This window comes from Nymphaea colorata, chromosome 10, assembly GCF_008831285.2.
Source record: "Nymphaea colorata isolate Beijing-Zhang1983 chromosome 10, ASM883128v2, whole genome shotgun sequence".
Taxonomy (NCBI): domain Eukaryota; kingdom Viridiplantae; phylum Streptophyta; class Magnoliopsida; order Nymphaeales; family Nymphaeaceae; genus Nymphaea; species Nymphaea colorata.
In genome coordinates, this window is record NC_045147.1 from 24,445,880 (window position 1) to 24,468,089 (window position 22,210).

A 22,210-nucleotide genomic window follows, 5' to 3' on the forward strand; every position below is an offset into this window, starting at 1 on the left:
GTGGCTTTCTCATTCTTCGCGTTTTGGCTTCGGAAAGGTGCTGCCACATTCTTGAATTGAGCTGTGCACATCAATCGAACCAAAGAATATCCGGTCAGTCTTGTCAAACTGCAACTCCTCCCTCCGTCCTCGGTCCCCTTTTTCTCCCACTAACTGCTTGCTGTGTACGTCGTCAATCAACACCGTCGACGACCGGTTCATCATTGAACGAAGGCGATAACTTGAATGGGGGGCGGAGAGACGACATTGGCCTTTGACTGTCCTGAGAAAAACGTTTGATTCGCCTGGCGATCTGCGAAGAATTCTAGCAAATAATTTTCACAAAAACAAAAAATCGCAGCTCCAAACATGCAACTTTTCATTTCTCGTTCACCGTAAATGGTGTTCCCGATTTGTTAACTGAACGCTACCCAGGACGGCGCGTCGCGAAGGCACTCGGGTCATGGAAAGAGAAAAGAGGTGACTGGTTAGAGGCCTCCCCATCTCTTTTCCCTTCCTCCTCGATAATGGAGGAGAGGGAGAAGGATGGCGTGTCAGTGGGACAGCTGCTGCGATTTGAAGGTCGGTGGAGGACGACCCCCGTCACGTGACGTCCTACAACCTGGGCAGGACGGCGTGAGAGAGAGAAGGGACAAGAAGGGCGAATTAGCACCCGAAACACGTCCGAGGATCACCGTACAACCTTCTTTCTCCCCAAACGCGTCAGCGTCGACCCAAATCGGGAAGATGATGTCATCGTCTGGCCGGAGAGATCGAAGAATCCCCACCGGCGTTCAACGGCACCAGCCGGCCCCTTTTTTGCCCCACACTTCTTTTCCGCGCTGGCCTCCTTGCTTTGCATAGAAACAACACCAAGGGAGAAATCGGCCGGAGTGCTCTTCTTCTCTGCCGCTGCTCCCTGAAAAGCCTCTACTGCTTTAAAAATCTATTTTCATAAACAAAAGCAAGCGGATTAAATATTACTTCTGCACAGTCTCGTTTACTCTTCGATTTTTTATGTGCCATTTCACTTAAGCGTACTTGCGAGAGTGAGAGAGAAGCGCAGGCGTTCATGATTCCTATCGTGAGAGTACCATACCGAGTTCATTCTTCTTCCAAAATCCCGTAGAATGAAAAGGCTGCACTTGAAGCATAAGTAGCGGACAATCAAGTGCGTGGTTCCTAAATGGTGGTTACTCAGTTTAGTTTAGGAGATACCAACCGGACCCTTAACATGCACTATATCTGGTCTTTTGCTCAATAGCTTAATCTCCCCTGATTGATTTGACCATCTTCGTCTCAATCCTAGAAGACAGAGTAGCCTATGCTTGAAAGAACCTCAAGACGTTACAGCAAATATGTTCTGATCTGGAGGGGAAAGTTGTTGGTACCTCCAGCCCAAATTCCGCATATACAAATCGGTTGGTCGAGTATCTAACCGAAAATCTGATGGGTGGTACAGTCGGAAAATGAACCCAGTAACTGATGGGTACGCGGCAGACGATAGTCACATGAGAGTACTGGAGCAAGAGCGCCTGTCAGTGTGACCGGCGGATCGAATTGAGCTGTCAATGACACACGGAGCACATGTTGCAGGCTGGCGCTGCGCTTACCCCAACCTGACTGACACCCATTGAATGTTCAGTCACTCATGGAGATGGACTAGTCGAGAGGGTGGAGATGGGCAGCCAACCTCCGGCCACCTTTTTCCATAGGCTTCCAACTAGTTGGTCAGGCCTACTTGGGGGGCCTACCGTCCTCTTTTGCCACCCTGCCACTACATCGCAGTCTTGGATGCTACTCAGCCTTTGCTCGTCGGAAACGGCCATGGCATCTCCATACCCCTCCATTTAGGTTGTGCAGTAGCAGCAACCATGTCCGGTGGTTGTACGTGTAAGTTGCCGTTCTTTCAAAGCTGCTTTCCTGGCATAGAAAGGGCACCCATAGCCTGTTGTGCGATTAGCTGTGATTTAAAAGAACATGAAACGCCGATAAAGTTAGAAACAACCATAAATTGGGACCACAGCCGGTTTAATTAATTTGTTCCAAGCAAGGAGATGAGGAAAGGTTACATATCTAGTGTTCACACAACTTCGAAACAGGAAGTACACGTATCCCCTACTAACCTTGTAAGAATGTTGAGGAAATATTGTAGGTTCATGCGAAGATGAACAATTTTAATTAGAGGCCTTTCATATCAACTTTAACTGCAATGAATAAAAGCTCGGCAAGAAGCCAGTTTGTTTACAAGGCGAAGGTTTGTACCAAAACATCGCTTTCTTGCTCTTCTTAGTCAGTTTTATTTTTGTTTTTTCAAACGGTCCTACTCAATTTTACTTTTTCGATGAATATGGATCTACTTTATTTCCAAAAGCAAGCAGAGTTAGGCCGACTCTTGCTAGATTATTGCCCAAACGGGACTTGACTTTTGGGCTCAAAGGTTTCGAGTCCCTTAATTTGATAAGGCAGATGGAGGAGTTGTCATCCTTTGCATATTTTTCAGTTTTCTTCGGATGAAGGATTTTGTATTTTCCATTGGGGAACTGCGTTGACTGCAACACTTCGTCTCGGAGAATATCGGCTAATACCTGTCGTATCTGCTACCATGCCGACATGGGTTTTGTCTTTTCATTTTATAAAATTAATTTTAACCTCACATAACCAAAAGATCAAGTGATACGGATCAATCGATGAGACGATCACTTAGGGTGCATTTGGGTACCTCTCAAAACGATGTTTGAGAAGGAATTCAAGGAAAACAGTGTTTTGCTTTCCAAAAGCCATTTAGAAGGTGTTTGGATGACTTTTAAACGGTGTCCAGTTTTTCAAAAACGACGTTTTCTTCCTTCTTTTGATAACCTCTGGGGGAGGGGGGTTCCTTTTTTATTCAAAAACACGTTTTGGGGCACACCATATCATGTTCATTATAATTATTCAAATTAAAAGTAATAATGTTATGGTCATGTTTTCTCATTAATGTATGATGCATAGTTGTTTTAATGGTTTCCTATGCCATAAAAGTTTTAACACATTTTAACACAGTGAACTTTAATTCCATTTTTACTAAATTAATTCACGTATACATACGTGTTTTTCTTATCATACGAGTACTTGAGATGGTTTTTATGTATGTCTACAGCTTCGACTTCCACACTCTGATCAGTAGCACTGTTCAGCCCGTTTCCATTTCTTTTATTATTAAACCATAATAATATAAAGGTTCTATACAGCACCATCTAAAAATCATTTTTTGTTATCCAAACAAAAACTAGGTTTTAGAGAGTGAAAACCTAGTTTTTTATCATCTCATCCAAACACATTTCAAAATTCATTTAAGAAAATGGTTTTTAGAAACCAAGTTTTCACAAAAAACAATTTTTCAATGTCATCCAAACGCAACCTTACATGTCGCTGATGCTGTAATTTACCACATTAACTGGAGGCTTTGTTAAAGTTAATTAATGAAGGCACGTTAAAGTAGGGGTAGAACTATAAATTTTTTTATTGAACAATAAATAAATAATGAACAAACTTTTATTTAACCTCAAGGTAGAGATCCGAGTGTCGTGGAGCTGCTAACCCAAGTCCACCGAGATGCAAAACCAGTCCCCACCTATCCTTGCCCCTTCCTTAAAGAATAAGAAATACAAATTCTCACTGAAAGGACACGAGATAGGTTCATAGTCTCTGTCATCAGGACACGTGGTAGGAACAGTCTCTTTCAACAGAACAAATGTAGCATTATCACCTGACCAGAGCATGAAAGAGGAGGGCCGATTCCTTCTTAGTCCCCATCAAGTAGTGCCTGCCCTTGATGTTTACACCCCCCGTCGGTAGAGAGAGAGAGAATTTCGTCCTTGCTTTATCTGCGTATCCACATTGCAAAATTGATTTTGATGAAAAGGTAGTGAAGGTGGTTCAAAGGTAGAGTTACATTCCTTTTCAAAGCAGACTGTTGCCCATGATTCAAATGGCACCTTCGATTCCAGAAGCAATAATTAAGATTTTGCATGCCCAACTTTTGCGTCCCCATTGTTTTGCCGAAAGAATGCATAAACCACCCTTCTACATCCGCAATCCCAACGGCCGTTCATTTTAACGCCTCGCAATGTCTCGGAAAACAGCCGTCAACACCATCATCATCAACAAAGTCCATGGGGTTTGTCTCCTTTTCTTTGCAGCGCCTACCTTAATTTCATGCGGCTCGTGGCCCCATAAAAATTTTCATTTCGCAAATCGAGAAATCTCCGTTGGAAAAAGTGGGTCGTAATTATGTAACTAATAGAGTGGCCAGGATACGCCTCTAGTTACCCTGGTTTAACTTTTGTATCTGTTTACTGTTATAGTCTCGGCCACAGTCTACAACTCAAAGACTGAAATTTCCTTGGACGGTTGAACCGCAGACACTTTCATCATGTTGCTCAAACCGAATGCAAGAAGTCATGTTCATCACTCAGTTCAACTAGAGCCAACTCGCCCATTCCTTCCATGATATATAAGCACATGTACAACTGACCCTTGGACCAACGCACCTTAGGCTCATTTTGTCGTAGATGTCAGATATTTCAAGTGGAGACAGGTTTGTTCGAGATTCTCCTTCAGTATGCAGGAAAACACCGTGGCGCATCTCCACTTTCAATGAAGGCCTGCGATCGTCACGGTAAATGAAAAAAGAATAAAAGTGGATCCCATCATTCTTCTAATGGTTAGTCTCATAAAACGAGCCATAGGCATAGACATGTTTCTTAGCTAAATTCACCTCATAAATCAATGGCTGGAGAAGCATAGGCATGCTTTTAGCTATCCTACTCTCAACGCATTGCATGCATAACTTTAGAGAATAAATAATTCATTATATAGCCTGAGCCCACCAATTCAATTCAAGTATATTGAATTGAAACCAAAAACTTAAGAGCCCGTCCATGTACGATCCATACTAGATCTAACCTCCAGCAAATCTCTCGTTTGCTTTTAAAAATTGATGTTCCTTCTCTTTATCAAAACGTTTAGCTAGAACTTAGTGTCTCATTTCCATACAAATACATTTAGTCCACCAAGTAGACACGAGGTTCCACTTCTTTTAATTTCATACTGTTTTACATCTTCACTGTTTTTCTCCGTCGAATTCAAGCCACTATTGGTGATATGTAAACCATCTAAAAAGATTTTTCTCCAACCCACCAATCTTCAGAATGCCGGACATGACAACCAACGGTTTTACTTTCCTATTTGCTAGTATGAGTGGGCTACTGGAATAACTTAATAAAATATTAAGTATATTACGACAACGCACATGCTTGCCTCTATGAAGCGACAACAGCTCAAGGTAGAGAGACAAGGGAGCTAAATGGGTAAAGACGTCAGAGTCAACCCCTAGAGATCAGCACACAATCTCTACGAAGCCATCCATATTAGTTTCCGGTCATTCCTAAGAACTTACAGCAACCTAGGATTACTGATCGATTTCAACGTACATATAAGCTCGTTTCAAGGACAGAGCGGGCGGTCAATTCAATTCTTAAGATATCATCGCACGTAAGCGCGCGTTCAGCAGGCATTCCAGAAAACCACCTCATTGACCTGAATAGTTGGTTTTGAGTAAGAGCCAGGATCAACAAAATGATCCAAATCTCTTCAAGGTACTAAAGGCAGATAGTCCAGCTGGAAAGTTGAATGAAAATCAACATTGTGAAAGGTAGAAAAGCCTCTTGTGGCCAATCTCTACTTTCTTCCCCAGTTTCTGGCTTTACCAAACCATATAAAAAAGCAGCATAGTACCACGACTCCATGATTCAAAACTTCTCCCACCACAAACAAAACGGTGGACCTGGTTAATTCAACGCACGCTGGTGCAACTTTTGATAGAATGTGGTTTCAAAGTCTCAAGTTAGCCACCGTGCCAACTAAATGCCTGCAAGCTTTCCGCTTTCCTCTGGAAGAAAAGAGTGGCTCAGCGACTTTTTTCCCCACACACACAAACACAGAGAGAGAGAGATGCTTTGAAAAGGAAGAGAACTGTCTCAGCTTTTCCAACACCACATCGGCTATGGTATACAGTAGAAGATTAGTCAATTAAACAAAGCCACAAAAACGTGGTTTTAAGCATGCCAAACGCAACAAAGAAAACAGAAACAAGCCTTTTCCGGCTTTAGCAAGGGACTGTCAGAAAGAACCTCTCTGAGTTGAACTGGGACAAATAACTTTTCGCTTACACAGGAAGCCAGCATCTCTTCGGCAAATCAATCATGAAGCTATGAAATATGCACTTTTTTACAAGCTAGAAGAGGTGTGTGTTACGTGCTACGACAGTGTCTCTTCAGAGACATCCCATAACATTGTAACGATACATGCTTGCAACAATTTTTAACATCTTATGGGACTAAAAACTTCCTATTAGCAATGGTCACCTAGCACCTTAGCATGTTCCAAGCAACCAGGGCCTCGTATTTCCACAGCAATTCCAGCAGTAAGTCTAGATACACATTCATCGGAAGTTGAAAAACTATAAGCAGCTTGTTGACTGTATACCTTTTCACCTCCATACAGGGAGGTGTAACTGTTTTTTCCCCTTAGCCCATTTTACTCACCTCTAATCCATACATCCTCTTAACTTTGACATTTTCCTTTACAACAGCATATCAATGTGTTTATTTAAAGTGATGAATAAGGAGTAGGGCACACCAGGCAACAATGCCACTAGCAATTCTATTTACAGAGCTACAAAGTCGTCGAAACTAAAGTGATCCTAAACAGGAAACTCAAAAAAAGGAACATATATTACGTTAGCAAGATTACCTTCTGAATCTGGGATCGTGCCAAACCATTAGAAATTCATCATTGTGTACAATATAGACCCTTCCGCAGCATTGAGGAATAATCTCCAAAAAGCATGTCACTGGGTGGATGCAGATCAAAAACATATGAAACAGTTCTCGAAAAAGCTAAGCTGCCACTTGTACTGGCAATATTTTGAAATGCTCCAAAACTTGCTTCATCAAATGGAAATGATTCAGTAAGGAAAAAGAAGCAGTCCCTTCCCAACTTTTCCACCTACAGAGAAAAAAAAGATTATCACAACCATGTACAGCAGGAAGCTCCATGAAACAAAAAACCATTGAAATCTTCATAAGGTAAATAATATTCATAATGCAAGTGTCCCTTGTAATTTGCTGAAGAAAACGGAAATATCCCAAGGTGAGATTCCTTAAATTTAAAGCACTTGAACAAAAACACCTTTATACCCGTAGATGTGCGAACTTGTTGTTGTTCATGATTAGGATAACTCGAATATCAAGCAAGGCATCAGCTAACATTCTAATGGCAAAAGACTCGAAAAATTTCTGCACCAGTTGGCGTTGCCTTTCTGTATCTTCATCATTGAAGAACTCAGCAAACCATAACACCTTCTGGACCTTCTTCCATGAAACCTTCATGTCCTTTTGATTTGTGAGAACCAATTTGTGGATATCATGAACACCCCCTACTATTTCGACATTGTCCAAACCATCAAATGTTGGCATACCGGACAATGATGAGGTTGCAATTATCATCAGTGCACTGAAATGATTAGACAGGTTGGCAGAGAAGTAGAGTTCAGTACTATTATCCAGGATAAGTATAGACCGGCCATCATCAGGAAGTAAGATTTCCATAAGCGAGTAAGCGTCAGTATCAGCATCAGCTTCTTCAGGCAAGCACTCGTACTGTAAGTTTAATGGCATAACATTTTGCTCAAGGCTGTGAGAAAAATAGCAGGATTCACCATATCGACACCCCTGCACATGAACAAAAATCATAAGCTCCAAAACCAACGACAGTCTGTGCTACATATCCAATAACCATCTACGTAATGGATAACAATTTGAGACTATCATGCATGCACAAATGCAAACACACAGACTGGAAATGGATATACACATCAGGTCAAAGATAAAACAAAACATAACTAGAACAAATAAGTAGACGCATCCATCCTCTTATCTAAACATTAACCCATCTTGCATAAGGGCTAGCAAATGAGCTGACCTGGCCTTGTTGTACCCATTTAATAAAGTTGAAATCTGTAGAAGAACAGTTCGCAAACAAATCAAGCTCAATGGTGTATGATGAAACCACTCGCTTTCTCAAAATGTTTTTCATTAAAATACTGTTTAAAATTTTCATATATGATATCAAATTATATGTACATTACACGATATATGTGTATAATACAGAAAAAACACATAATATACACAGCATACATGTCCAATGTACACAATGTCTAGAAACATGGAACAAGAGGTCTGGAGTAAATAGTGATGATCTATATGAATCCAGCAGCCAGTCATGGTACATTGCTCACTGTGTAACTGTACTTTCAAAGCCCACTTCGCTCATTGGATATTAGCTATTTTTGCAAAGCCATTTTGATAGTCATGAATGAGCACTTTCGTTTGCCAAGTCAAGTGATGAACCAGAGACATGCACCTCATTGCCGACCTTGCTACATCTCCCCAATGCTAAAATATCTCCATGTTTTGTCCAAACCCTGTACACTTCCATTAACTCAACCTTATCTAAGCTGCATAACACAATTAACAAGCAGCATATAGGTTATAAACTTACTAAGCCACATGTGGCACTTCATGAGCAAAACAATTTGAAAATACCATTCTTATGCGCAATTACATAAATGTCCAGTAAAAACAAATTTTTCATGGTCAGCCTAAAAATGCTGTTGCATAGGCACCTCCTTAATAGTGGCAAGAATTAAAATTGAGAATGAAGAGATAAGTTTTCTTATTGGCCAAAACGGGATCTTAGAGTGAAACTCATAATTATTTAGCAGTTATCACGATTAAGAGCTGCCTTCTCTGGTTCTCCTACAAACCAGGCAACAAAGACATGAACTCAAAGAAAAGTTCTATCACGTCCCAACAGGTTCTTTTACAAACAAATTCATACATATCCAGCCCTCCAACACTAGCTGATTTTATCATCACAAGTTCAAGCCTGAATAGCATTCAAACACAACTGAAGCATGTCAAGCAGATATCCCAGCATTCTAGCTGATTTTACCACAAACACTTCTGTCAGCAGTTTATGAATCAGACAATTAATTACAAAAAAGGACAGATGGTACCTCGAGAGAGAGAAAAAATTTGCACAAGGGTCGCATCGCTTCATGTGAATGTGAAAAAGGACACAAGCTTCCCCGGTTGCAACCTCCATTTATGAAAAATTTACATTGAGGACCTGTATTAAAGGATGTAAAAGAATTCACATGATGAGGTTGCTGCTCAGGTGTATCCTCCGAAAACTGAATTCTTATCTGTTCAACAAAACCATGAAAAACTGAGTAAATTACAGAAAACAAATTGAAGGCAAGAAATCCAAAAAGGGGTAATTCAAAAAGAAGACCTCCTTGACAATTTTCTTCAATTGCTCAGCAACAATACTAGAACAAAAATCCATAGAACCAACAAATGGTGACGCGACACACTTTCTGGACTGGGAAGTGAGATCAGAAATAGTAGGTCCAGCATCTACACCATCTAAATGTTTTGATTGAAGAAGGCATATGTGCATGAACTCGTGAGGTTCATAGTAAGTTGGAGGTTCATGTGTCACTGCCAAAAATTGTGGACGGTATCGGTGCATCGAACTGAGAACAGCCTCATCTGCAAGGAGAAAAGTAATCATCTATGTGCTGTTTTTTTCTTTTCTGAAGTAAAAGCACAGGAACACATACATGCTTCAGCAACAGCATGCAGTGATGTTGGAACAAGATTGTGAAAACTGCACCATTCCACCTCAAGGTTTGGAAATTCCAAAACTGTAGCCTTTGAATTTTCAACACTGAGAACATTGTTTAACAAGTCCAGGTGCTGCTTATCCTTCAAAGGACACAATGCTAACAAAATCAACAATAAAGCATATACAGTAAAGTACGTACAGGTGATGGAAGAATTGGCACAGGGATAAATACTTGCTTTCCAATTCGTGTACAAGTAGCACAAGAAGATGAAATTATGGGGCTGTTAACAAGTGTGTACTCTTATTCTAAGGATGCAAAAAAATGAACTCAGGAACTTCATTTTCAATTAATAAAAAATCAAATCAACGTCCATGTGAAAATAAAAAGAATCTAATTTGAGAGAATGAATAAGCATGCTGAACAGGGAAAAAGAAAAAAAAAAAAAAAAAAAAAGAAAGAAAACTATTGAATGCTGCTTTCCATCATCTCACCAAGTAAATAAACTAAGGCATGAAATACTTAGCTCAAAAGCTTACATCTAAACTTTTAAAGAGACAAAACTGGGACATCACCATGCTCATATGCTGGAAAACCAATCTTATCAACTTTCCCCACATCATAGCACACCTTTGTCCAAATCAACTATTTAAGAAAAAGAAGTTTTCAAACAGCTCATGTTAACTAGGGGCATTGTCATCTTTTTTTATTAATAGATGGTATCCCTGAAGCATGGCCAAAGATGCATGAAATGCATCGTATTATACATCATAATTCAAGAAATTATCCATGCTTTTTATTGTTTAAATTTTAAATATTGTGTCTACGATACTTTGAGTGATTGGATAACAAGATTCAGGTTTTACTCAAATTGGAGCTAAAATGAGAAAATTAGAGGCGCTTTGGAGCAATTCTACCAAAGGATTCAGCCTGATCCAGATAAAAGCTAATGTGCCTTGGACCAGATAAAAGCTGTAAATACAAGCCAAATCCAAATCCTTCTAATATATTTAGTGAAATTCAAAATAGCTCCTCATATGGGACATCCAAAACTTGGGAGCAATTATGGAAAGATCTTCGAATTTTCTGAAAAAAAAAATTCTGGAGAACCCTATTTAGAATTCCCCAAAAAAAAGTTTCTCCACAACAAAAGCTGAAATCCTCCTCTAGGGAGGGCATCCAGCCGAAAAGTTTCTCCATTGTGCATTCCCCTTCTCAGCTAGCATAGCAATGCTCCCTCAACTCCAGCCACCCTTCTTTCCTTTCTGCCTGATCCTGTTTTCAATGCCCCCTTTGATCTTATTACACCTACCCTTTCTTGAATTACAGTTCATCATTTACATTTGCATTGGGATTTGCATTCGAGTAGGACCCACATTTAATCTAAGATTATGTCAACATTAAGCTCCACACTGGATCACATCTATGTGGGCCCATTTGGACTTTCATTGCATAGATTAACTTCTGTTAGATCCCACGCATGTGCACTTGACATTAGGATTAGTTTAGCCTCACATTATATAGCATCTGAGGTCAGGTTAGAGACTAGACATTATAAAACCCACTTTCCTAGGCTTCCCTAGGCTTGATCACCCTAGACATCATCCTCTCTTAGGCTCCACTTCTCTTCTCTCTCCTCTCTCACATTTAGATTAGTGTTGCATTTTATTTAACTGAATTTGCATTTAATTGATTATAGTTTTTTTCTTTTGCTTCTCATCTACATTATAATTAATTTTAATTGCATTAATAGCCTGTGCCTAGGTAAAGCCCATGGTAGGTCGTGTCTCCCTCTCTGTCTCCTCTTAGTTAAGTTTAAGTCAAGTCCTAGCCTATTTAGGTTAATCTATACTGCCAAGTCACTAGTCAAGGTCTTTTGCCTTGTTTCTTTGATTTTGCTTGTTTGATTTTCGTTTTAGGACATTAAATTTTTTTATTGTCTCTCTATTTTAGAAAGACAAAAGTGTAATTGAGTTGTCTTTATAGTATATTATAAACAGCAGGTTTTCAGTCAATCTTGCATCGTCATTCCGCATGAATCTCTGATGAAGTTCCATTTCCAAATACTTTTGGTAGATTCATCCTCTTCTTGACTGAGTGCACACCAAAGTGTATCCAATCTGAAAGTCATCTGGCTAGGTTTTTAGAGATCTTTTCCAAACTAGTTTTCAGATACATAGAATTTCAGGACTTTTCAGGTTAAGGGCATTATCACACTTTTGGAACCAATATCTTGAGGTTTCTGATGAACCTTTCAACTCGGTAAATTGGTTGTGCTTCTAGAACGTGTGAAGAACCCAATAAACATGTTTTTATCAAATTTGGATATTGTTTGCCTTCTGAAATTTACAAAATTCAACAATTTGTCCCTGATCTGTTTTTTAGCACTATAGAAAGATGATATAAACAGATTTCATTTCTTTTCTTGCATAGACTATTAAAACTGTTCACTAACAAGTAATAATGTTCTCTGTATTCTTAGGTGCTTTTGAGTTGCCTCTTTTGGATGTCTAAGGCCTGAAATTGAGGAATTTATTACTATTGAGGATTCTCTAGGAACCATTGACATACATTAAAGGAGAGGGCTCAAGCAAGTTTAGGATTTTAATTGAGTTTCTGCTTTCGTTTTGAGTGCAATTAGTTGTCAAAACTTTTATTTGAGTTCAATAAAGTTGAATCGATTTTCTAACTATCCCATCTTGAAACCCCTTCCCAAAATTTGATCTGGACTTGCCTCTTCCTGGATTCCAATTATTTAAATTTGGTCTGCAGTTTCCACTTGTTTTTGTCGAAAATATCATATCGAAAATACTCCATTGCAAAATTGCCTCAACAGCAAATAATGTATCACATTTTCTTGTCAAGCATCCATTCTCGTTTTGTGTGTGTGTATTCCTCCTGCCACACAATAAATCTAATGTCAAGATGAATGGATGTCTTGCCACTTTGCTCATTTGAGCGCCACTTTTAACAAGTCCAACTATGTATACCAATGAAGAATTTACACAACCATATGTTCAAAGAAGATTGTGAGAATCCAATGTACGTCAGATTTTAGAATGATTTTAAGCACAACAAGCTCAGACTGTTAAACTTTCTCAGCTCATAAAGTTTAAGCTCACATTGGATTTTCCCGCTATTTTATTATTATATTTTCCAATACTTTGTGTCCATCAATGCAGTTAGATTTTCGAAGAAGTGATAAATCCTCAGAAGGCATTTCATTATTATATTTTCCAATCGTGTCCATCAACGCAGTTAGATTTTCATACATATATACATATATACATATATATATATATACATATATATATATATATATACATATATATATATATATATACATATATATATATATATATATGTATATATGTGTGTGTGTGTGTGTGTGTGTGTGTGTGTGTGCCCCAAATAAACCAGTGAATTAAAACCTTGAATATTTATCAGAACAATTTGCAGAAAAGAAAAATAACTGGCAATATAGGCATGAACAAGAATATGTATCTACAAACACATGCCAAGACACCTGAAAAAGAAGTAAAATGAGAGCAGAAGCCATCACAATATACCACGAAAGACAACAAAATTCACATAAGAGCAAGAGCTATGTTGGTTTACTTTACCTTAAACACACGCATCCAGAACTCAAAGGCACACAAATTTCCCATAAGAAGTAGTTCTTTTCTATCTGCAGACACTATACCTCGAGAATCATACTTGAAATACTGTTCAAGATGTTCTGCAAACTGTGGAAAACAGAAACATGAGACTAAGGGGCAAGCAGACAGAGAGCCATGATATGCATCAATTACAAGCATATGAATTCATTACATCAATTAAATGAATATCAATTCATTGAACATACCAGCTGGTGCTCACCAAATGGGTAATGAACAGGTAGTGGCTGTACATCCATCATTATACCAAGCAGAATACCTTCACGCAACATTCCACTAGCACCAAATTTGATTGAAAGAACTGATGCATCAAATGAAAGTGGAAGACACCCCAGTAATCTTCCATAGAAAGTTGGTTCATATCGTCCTCTTGAAGATTTTGATTTTTCCAGAGCATGGATACGAACCAAAAACCCCAATGCATCTTCAACTATTTCAGGATTTGGAGGATCCAAAGCCTTCTGCATAAGAGCTTATATACACAATGTAAATCATTAACCTGGAATTCTTATATCCTTATGTCATTCTTATACTCAAACATTAAAATTTTTAAACTGGATTGAATGTCATGACATTCAGTTTTTACTTTATTATACAACAAAATTTTGAATTTTGATATATCATGTATAAGCCTATATAGCTACCTATTATTGTCAAGAACATTAATAATGTACGTCAACCTGTGTCATGCGCTACATGGAATCAGGATAGTGCACAGGCACGAGTAATTTTCCCAAAACAACATAGGGGCTAGTTATATAAAATTATAAATAATTACATATATGAAAAAAAAAAGCAAAAAGAAGATATTTGATATTTCTGCTCAACTTTTTAATATTTTGAAATTTTTATTGAGAAAAATTAACCAAGAAAAAATACTTACTGAAGAGAACTTCTCTAAATTCCTTAATTTGAATATGTCATACTGGTACTGCTAAAAAGGAGCAGTACCTATGTCCAATGGGTACGACAACAGTATGGGTACCGGCACAGCCCAGGACCCAGGTTAGTCAAAGTTGACCAAGTACTCTTCCATCCTAAAATTGGGGCTATTTTTCAACTATGCATATCATTCATGCCATGTATTGCTAGTATTTGTGTTGTTTTTCCTTTTAATTTATAAGATATACCATGTTGTATGTTGCATACCGTGCTGTTACTGTTGTGTGCTTTTAGTGTATTAATATGTTTTTTACATAATGAACATAGAATGATAACAATTCGTTACATTTATTAAAAACCAATAACTTTTATCTAAATTTATTTCGTTTGAACTTTTTTTTAACAATAAGTACATTAACTTATTCTTGTAGTATTGACTATATATTATATTGTTATTTTCTAAGTGCTGCCCTCTTTGAGTTTAAGTCAAATGATGGGAAGCATGTCATGTTAGTGACTTCCCCCTCTTCAAACTTTAGTCCTAAGTTGATAGCGAGAATGGATTTACTGCCTCTAAAAAAAGGAGGTGGCCATTTGAGGGAATGCTATAGTTTGTTACGAAGTGATAAAAAGGTAATGGTGCTAAATTGACATACCAAAATTGGACCTAGGCATGGGTTTAGGCTTCTTAAAGGACTTATTGACTTAAGGCTTTAAAGTTTGATTTTTTTTTTCAAAATTTTCTTTAAATTGAGTTTTAAAAATGATATTTTATATATGATTGGATAAGCTAAAGAGATGAACAAAACCATACATGACATGGATCTGACCGTATTTCTCACATGGTGTGAAAAAAGAAGTATGTTTATCTTTACGCAGGTCTAAACATATCCTTGCCAAATTGGACTAGGATCCAAACTCGAATTTGAACATGATATATGATGGATGCAGGTCCCATTCCCATGAATCTGGATTTCTATTACATAGTTGCGAGACATACTAAAAACTCAAAGCCAAATGAAGAAAAAAATGGTACAAACAGTGGACATCAGAAACATCTTGATATGCACCTAACCTCAGACCTTCAGAAGGAAGAACAAAATACTTTTACCTTAAAGCAGAGAATGCAAGTTAGAAAAGGGTCAAAGAATAGGACTACGGAAGAGGAGATCAAAGCACAGTTCAGTATTAAAATTCATGATGACCAGTTCCTTTAATTTGTGGAATCTGTTATCCATTCACGGTAACTTCATGTTACTTTCAGTAGAAAACAGCAACTTAAAATGCATCAACATCTTCAAAAGCTGCCTTTAGAGATAGGCTGGTGGGACAAGACAATAAGACATGAATGAAGATCATATTTCATAAAGTGACTTACCTTTAGGATCATTAATTGCCTTTGATCCAGAGCAGCATATCATAAGAACATGCTTCCTTAAAGATAATCTCAACAACGCTGGCCTTTCAAATTCCTCCAAATTGGAATAAAAAGATCGAGAAACTAACCGATAAATCATACCATCACAGGTTCTACCTGTTCTTCCCTTACGTTGATCAGCCTAATAGACAACATATGAAGTTATACACACATCTGCACTTAAAAACACATGCACACAAGTGCACACAGGTACACTTACAAAAAGATTATACCTGGGACTTAGACACCCAAACAAGCTCTGACACATCCCTCTTCCTATTGTCATCCCAAAAAATTTGTAAGGAACGACATGAATCAATTACAAATGCTACTCCAGGTATTGTTACTGAAGATTCTGCAATATTTGTTGCTAGTATCACCTACAAAAGATGCCAAATTTAGATTAAACAAACAAAAACAAAGAATAATAAGAAATGAGATGATATGATCTAGGGCAGTATTGACATGATCTAGGGCAGTATAGTTTGGCATCAATGTTCCCAAATCAGACAAATTCCTTAAATATATTAGGCTCATCTGAAAAAAAGAAGGAAAGGAAACAAAAGGACCCCATTCTTGAGTAACGTTAGGATGCAAACCTTAAGATTTTTTGGTTTCAGGATATTTAATATTTTCAATGACAATATTCATCAGAAAGAAGATTTACTGGGTTATGGTAAGTTGAAGTTTCCTAGCATCCTATCAACCCTGTACTATTCATTTCTAAAAATTAGACACAACCAGCCAACATTATTCGGCTGTCTGGATTTGTACACAGCCAAAAATGGCAGAGAAATATGAAATAAAAAATAAAAGAGAAAGTACAAACTGATTCAGGTTCCAAACAAGTTGGAATTTAACGAGACCAATTGCTGGGTGGACCTAGAAATGAAGCTGACAACAGACCCAATGTGTTTCACATCAAGGTCCAGTCACAACTCACAGTTATTGGAAATTTGGAACCATTTGATGTTGGTGGCCTCATGCACAAAATCCTTGACCATGAACTTGTGCAAGCCAAGGCAGAAAAATTCAAAATGCTCTGTTACAATTAAAGTCTTCCACTGCCTGTGGATATGGTCATTAGAGAAGAGGTAGGACCATATCTTCGTGTAGTTTCCAACATGAGTAGTATATAAGGGCATGTAGGATAGAAACCGGAGAGTCTAGTACTAGGTCTTATACACTGAATCCACCGAAAGTAATTTCATTAGAAAATTTGTGCCCACTGCCCAGTAAGTGTTTTCATCTTTTATAAAGAGGAAGGCCATTATTGGACACTGGAAAGATGGTTTACTACAGTAATGTAACGATATTTTCTACCAAAATTAATTACATTCATCTTGATAATAGATGAACTACAATAGGACCAGGTATCAGGATCAGGCCCAAAAAGGGTATGGAACAAGCTTCTCAGGTGAATATCGTAATTGAATCCAGATATGAATCCAATATGCGCTAGGACATGGATTGTTTTGGATATCCATCAAGCCATTCTGGCAGATGCAGGAATATCTGACCAAACTGAGCTTGTATCCAGATTTCGCATGCTGAAGCTAACTCTTTTTTTCATACAACCCTATACTTTGGACACCACCAAATTTCATGAATCTAACAAGGTTGAGTTGGCAATCTGTTCAGGACACTGATTGGCCCCAGGCATCCTCAATCCAGTAACAACTTAATTATGCCGCAATAATAACGCCATGAAGCATGTGTGAAGTATGTTAAAACTGATATCAGCAAATGACCAACCAAATCAATTATGACACAGAGATATCGAGGCACTTACGAAAAAAAAGTAGCAGATAAAGAAGTCACCTTGCGATGTGACATCGAGACTTGCATGGCCTTAAGTGACTGTTCTGTATCAATGCTGCTATGTAAAATGTGAATTTCAAAAGAGAACTGTTCTAAGGACCTTAACTGCAACCATTGCAGTTCCAATGCCCTGTATGTTGGGAGAAAGACTAAAATGCTTTTCTTGATATCAGGCTCACTTTTATGAACGTGGACCACCAAGTCAGAAATGAGTTCATGCATTCGCTCTTTGATTTCAGCATCATCAGAAAAGAAAGTCATTGCTGAATCCTCCATTCCAGACAAAGATTTGGCATGTTTGCCAATTAGTTCAATAACCTGGACTGACAAGAGTGCTGGATTAAACAAAAATGAAGGCTTAATTCATATTGCTAATCAACAAAGCATTTCCACCAGATGCTCAACTAAGAACAAAAATGCATCTTTATGAAGAAATAGGACAATAGCAAAAACAGAAAAATTAAAAGACAAAATAGTTCTCTTCCATGCTTGGCAATAAATTGTCAAATAAAAATGACGAGTCCATCTTATGATGGAGATAACATGTAAACCTCTATAGCACAACACTTTCTTTGTAGAAGTTCCTAACAACAGAAAGAAAGAACAAGTAATGCACACAAAGTGCACAAAGGAATATGAGAAGAGGACACGTTGTCAATGCATCAGTCTTATGATGCAGATAACTTGTAAACCACTATAGCAAATAACACTTTTTTATGAAATTTCCTAACACCACAAAGAAAGAACAAATAATGGACACAAAGTGCATGAAACGAATATGAAAAGAAAAGGCGTTGTCAATGCATCACAAGTAAAGAAGATTTTGGAAAATTGTCATAATTTTGCTGGAAAACCATGCCTGACTCGCACACCGACTTCTTATCAAAAGCAGCTTGGTAAAATCTCATAAAGCAGACGAATTATGCTACCATGACAAGATGGCTATTGGCTAGGCTTAGAGGTGCATATCAAGCCTACCCAGACCAGTGATTCCAACGTCATCATGATGGCAGCTTAGGTTTGATTATTGTGCCTGTCTACTAGCATGTCAAGTTATTAGTTTTGGGGGTGCATGTCAAGCCTAGTCAGACAAATGATTCCAAAGCCAAAACAATGACAGCTTGGGTTGGTGCAATCCGCTCTAGCTGAATCCCCATCCAACTGTTTCAGATGCCCGCTATTGCAGCAGTATTTCAGGGAAGGGGAGATAGAGAAGCTACATGACATGCCAAATTTGGCAAAGTTACCATCATCAAACCTGAAGTATCTTCAGATCAGAAAAAAATTAGGCAAACCAAAAATACGTCTTTCCACACCTGATTCTAACTTTGCCATAGATTTTTCAGGAACGATTCAGTATTAAAGGGATATGATTTGACCATTCATAGGGAGATAAGCATGTCAATTAAGACAACCATGTGACATAACTCACATAAGTTACCAAGTAGGGAATAAATACAAACAGACTACGCTTTATCTAGTGATGAAAACAAGATACGGAAGCTCTGTATCATTAGGTGGATTCACGACACCATATTTTTTTTAACTGACATGACAGAAGCATGGAAAGTAGCATAGTGATGTGAAGAATTTTCCAGAGGATAAAAAGCGTGCGAGCCCTGCAACACTTAAATACGCAGGAGACACACCTTATGCAAATCAAAGTGCACAACCTTTATCTACTTAACAATTTTTCAAGCACTGAGTAACAAATTATTGCCCAAAAGCGCAACCTAGCACGAAATTTCAGGAAAATGTAGTTTGTCAACCTCATTTCTCATCTAGTATTTTTTTCAATTAACACTTCTTGTCTTCTATTTTACTTAAAATACAGTTTGTAATGATAGGGAAGCAAATCTCATTTGCATCAACAAAACTTATAGAAGAAGACAAAGCGATAGGAAGTTCAAACCTAGAAGCTATAATCAAGCGAAGAAACATATTGATCACCTGTTCAAGGTATAAGACCTGCCTCTGAAAGATTAATTGCTGTGGATGATTTGGTATTGCAATAACTTCCACTTTTTCGTTCCTTCCGAGATCTTTGAAATAGTCTCTGTATCTATTTATATCAGCCGTAGCAGACATCAATACAACTCTAGATCATGAAAGAGAATCAACGAGTCAGCAGTAAGATTGTGCTTCCTGGCTCAGCAGTATATTCATAAAGGAACAAACTAATACTTGAGGATATGACAACAATGAATGCTGCCTCTGAATGTTGTTTAACTGACCAAGATGAAATATTAGAAAAACGGCAGTCCGTCAAGGCTGGTTTGTCTTGTTAACTTAAAAGAAACAAGAACCAATAAAAAACTCGGTAACTCGTCCAGCTATATCATAATAATGCAACAGCCAATCAGAAAAAAGTGACTTCTATATACAAGGGGCATGCAGCAGAAGTCAAAGTGGAGAGTAAGTGCAACGTAGCTTGCCCAGCTCTGTGTTACATGCAACCATGTCTTTTCTCCAATGACTTAGCTTGCCAAGTCCACATTAAGAGAAACCATGTTTTTTTCTTCAGTTGCACAAGAAAGTGAAGGAGAGAGAAAGAATAAACCATTTAGTCAGACTGCGCACCTCAAGGTTCTGTTTCTCAATAAGAATTGTTTCACACACACAAGAACCATATCAGATTCCACAGATCTTTCATGCACTTCATCAAGAATAACAATGTTGTACTTTGTAAGGGCAGATAATCCTCTATCCCTCATTTCTTCCAACAAGACGCCAGATGTTTTGAAGACAATTTTAGACCTGCCAACATGTCTAAAAAATGAAACAAATAGACGACAAATAAACCCTGTAATAGTCTAATAGATAATGCTTGAGAATGCAATAAAAAATAATGCTAAGTGAAGCACTTGTACACCAAGAAAAAACTGTAACGGAAGAAAAAAAATAAGAGGCAAAGAAGAACAGAGAAGGCTGTCTTCTCAAACGTTCAATGAGGAGTCCCTCTAGAAGCACCACACCATCCAAGTCACATAAGTGTGGGCCCAGATGGGGTATTTTTCGAAAAAGTCAGATAGCGGTATGCTTTTAAAACATTATATTTTAAAAAAAAAAATCCATCCCCGCTCCCTTTTCTCTTCATTGGGTTAAAAAAAAACCTCTCTCTCTTTCTCTCTCTCCTTCCTGTTGTCTTCTAACCATCGCCACAAATATCATCCACGGGTTTTTATTGGCAAGGTTTTTCTCGGGTATTTTTCGGCAAAGTTGCTTTTCGGAGAAAATCTAGGAGATTTTTAAAAAATTAAAAAATCAAAATGTTAGGTACTACTTTTCCTACGGCCACTAGTGGGTCACTACTTTTGCTGGTGTCAATCCTCAACCAGTTAGCAATGATTTATTAACAAAGATACTAACAAAGCCATGCTGCTTTGCATCACCAGCAAGGTCATTTCAAAATCATTGTACAAGCAGCCTGAAGACCATAATGTCTGCATTAAAAAAAATACTACTCATAAACAGAAGGATCAGAATGACTATGAAATAACTGTTCTAGCAAAGCCTTAGGTTGCCTTCCAGATAGGTTGCATCTATTTCACATGGGTGCAAGAACAGGTGTGGATATGGGTCAGATGCAGACACCAGTACGAAGCATTTCAAAAAGATCGGGTACAAAGATATGGCCATGTGTGTGCGTGTGTGTGTGTAATATATATATATATATATATATATATATATATATATATATATATATATATATATATATATAGGAGAATTGAAATCAGCCGACCACCAAATCTTGTCAGATGGTCAAGATCACCATCAACAGTCACTATACCATAAACGATCGGTAATGCCCTTGTGGTTGTAGAGATTCACATTGAATGACGGTTTTAAAAGTTTTGGCCATTCAGCAACATCTAGCAGCCAGCTGATTTCAACTTCCCAATGAGTATACATATATAAAGAAAGATAGAGCAACAATAGCATTTTAAGCAACACACATGTTTATTGTTTATATTCATAAAATACAAATTACTAAACAAAAAAGTACCAAAATATATCCAAAAATGCAACAAATAAGCTTTTTGTGTCTTGTTCCCACACCTATGCCTGAACATTGAGTCAAGTAGCTCAGACTCAACTCAGTAAAGCTCATCCTTAAGCTCAAGTTTGAGCCAACTCCTTTTGCAAATGAACGACTTTGAGTTTTTTTGAAAAAGAAAACTCATTGTTTAACCAAAATCGGGCTCGAGTTCACTGAATTCGACTCGATAAAGTTCGACTCAACTCATGTGCCCACAGGTCTGTTTAAATCTTTTTGCTTGTGGAGGATGTAAGAAAAGAGAGGAGGCAATTAATTTCTCTCTCTCTCACTTTCTTTCTTTCTTTCTCTGACATTTAAGGTACGACAATGGCTACATTAATTACTATCCCCCTCTCACACACACATTAATTACCCTTTCTCTCTCTTCATCATTTGGTCTTGTCTACCTATGTGTGATGAATGTGAGATTAGACCCTTTTCTTTCTTTTTCTCTCTCAATCATTATTCCAATGCATTGTTGGCAAACTCGACAAGTTGGCTCGGGAATCGCCCGATTCAACTCGAGATTGTTCTCTCACTGGGCCACAAGTCAGGACCCATGCAAGTTAGCACCAAAACTCGGGAGACTCTGCCAATAATCAACTAACTCATTGGGTTGGTGGCTCGGATCAAAATTGCCCAAGTTTGGTCTAACTATTTTA

The 22,210-nt window shown here is 38.0% G+C and overlaps 1 protein-coding gene across 5 annotated transcripts in view; it reads right to left on the minus strand.

The window, feature by feature from the left end:
* Positions 1–3,539: 3,539 nt before the first annotated feature.
* LOC116262542 (DExH-box ATP-dependent RNA helicase DExH8) overlaps positions 3,540–22,210 on the minus strand; it is a 28,072-nt gene continuing 9,401 nt past the window's right edge. For 3 of the 5 annotated variants that reach the window (XM_031641995.2, XM_050080179.1, XM_031641999.2), the window contains exons 3-14: positions 20,090–20,266; positions 19,460–19,607; positions 17,510–17,827; positions 15,922–16,068; positions 15,650–15,830; positions 13,578–13,861; positions 13,336–13,458; positions 9,710–9,854; positions 9,379–9,638; positions 9,101–9,289; positions 7,221–7,754; positions 6,403–7,029 (exon numbers count right to left, since the gene is read on the minus strand). In XM_031641995.2, the coding sequence (XP_031497855.1) occupies positions 6,814–7,029; positions 7,221–7,754; positions 9,101–9,289; positions 9,379–9,638; positions 9,710–9,854; positions 13,336–13,458; positions 13,578–13,861; positions 15,650–15,830; positions 15,922–16,068; positions 17,510–17,827; positions 19,460–19,607; positions 20,090–20,266 (2,722 nt within the window). In that variant the 3' untranslated portion in view covers positions 6,403–6,813. Of the gene's footprint in view, positions 4,626–5,894; positions 5,912–6,402; positions 7,030–7,220; positions 7,755–9,100; positions 9,290–9,378; positions 9,639–9,709; positions 9,855–13,335; positions 13,459–13,577; positions 13,862–15,649; positions 15,831–15,921; positions 16,069–17,509; positions 17,828–19,459; positions 19,608–20,089; positions 20,267–22,210 lie in introns of those variants that run through there. The other 2 variants (XM_031641996.2, XM_031641997.2) reach the window with 2 other exon arrangements.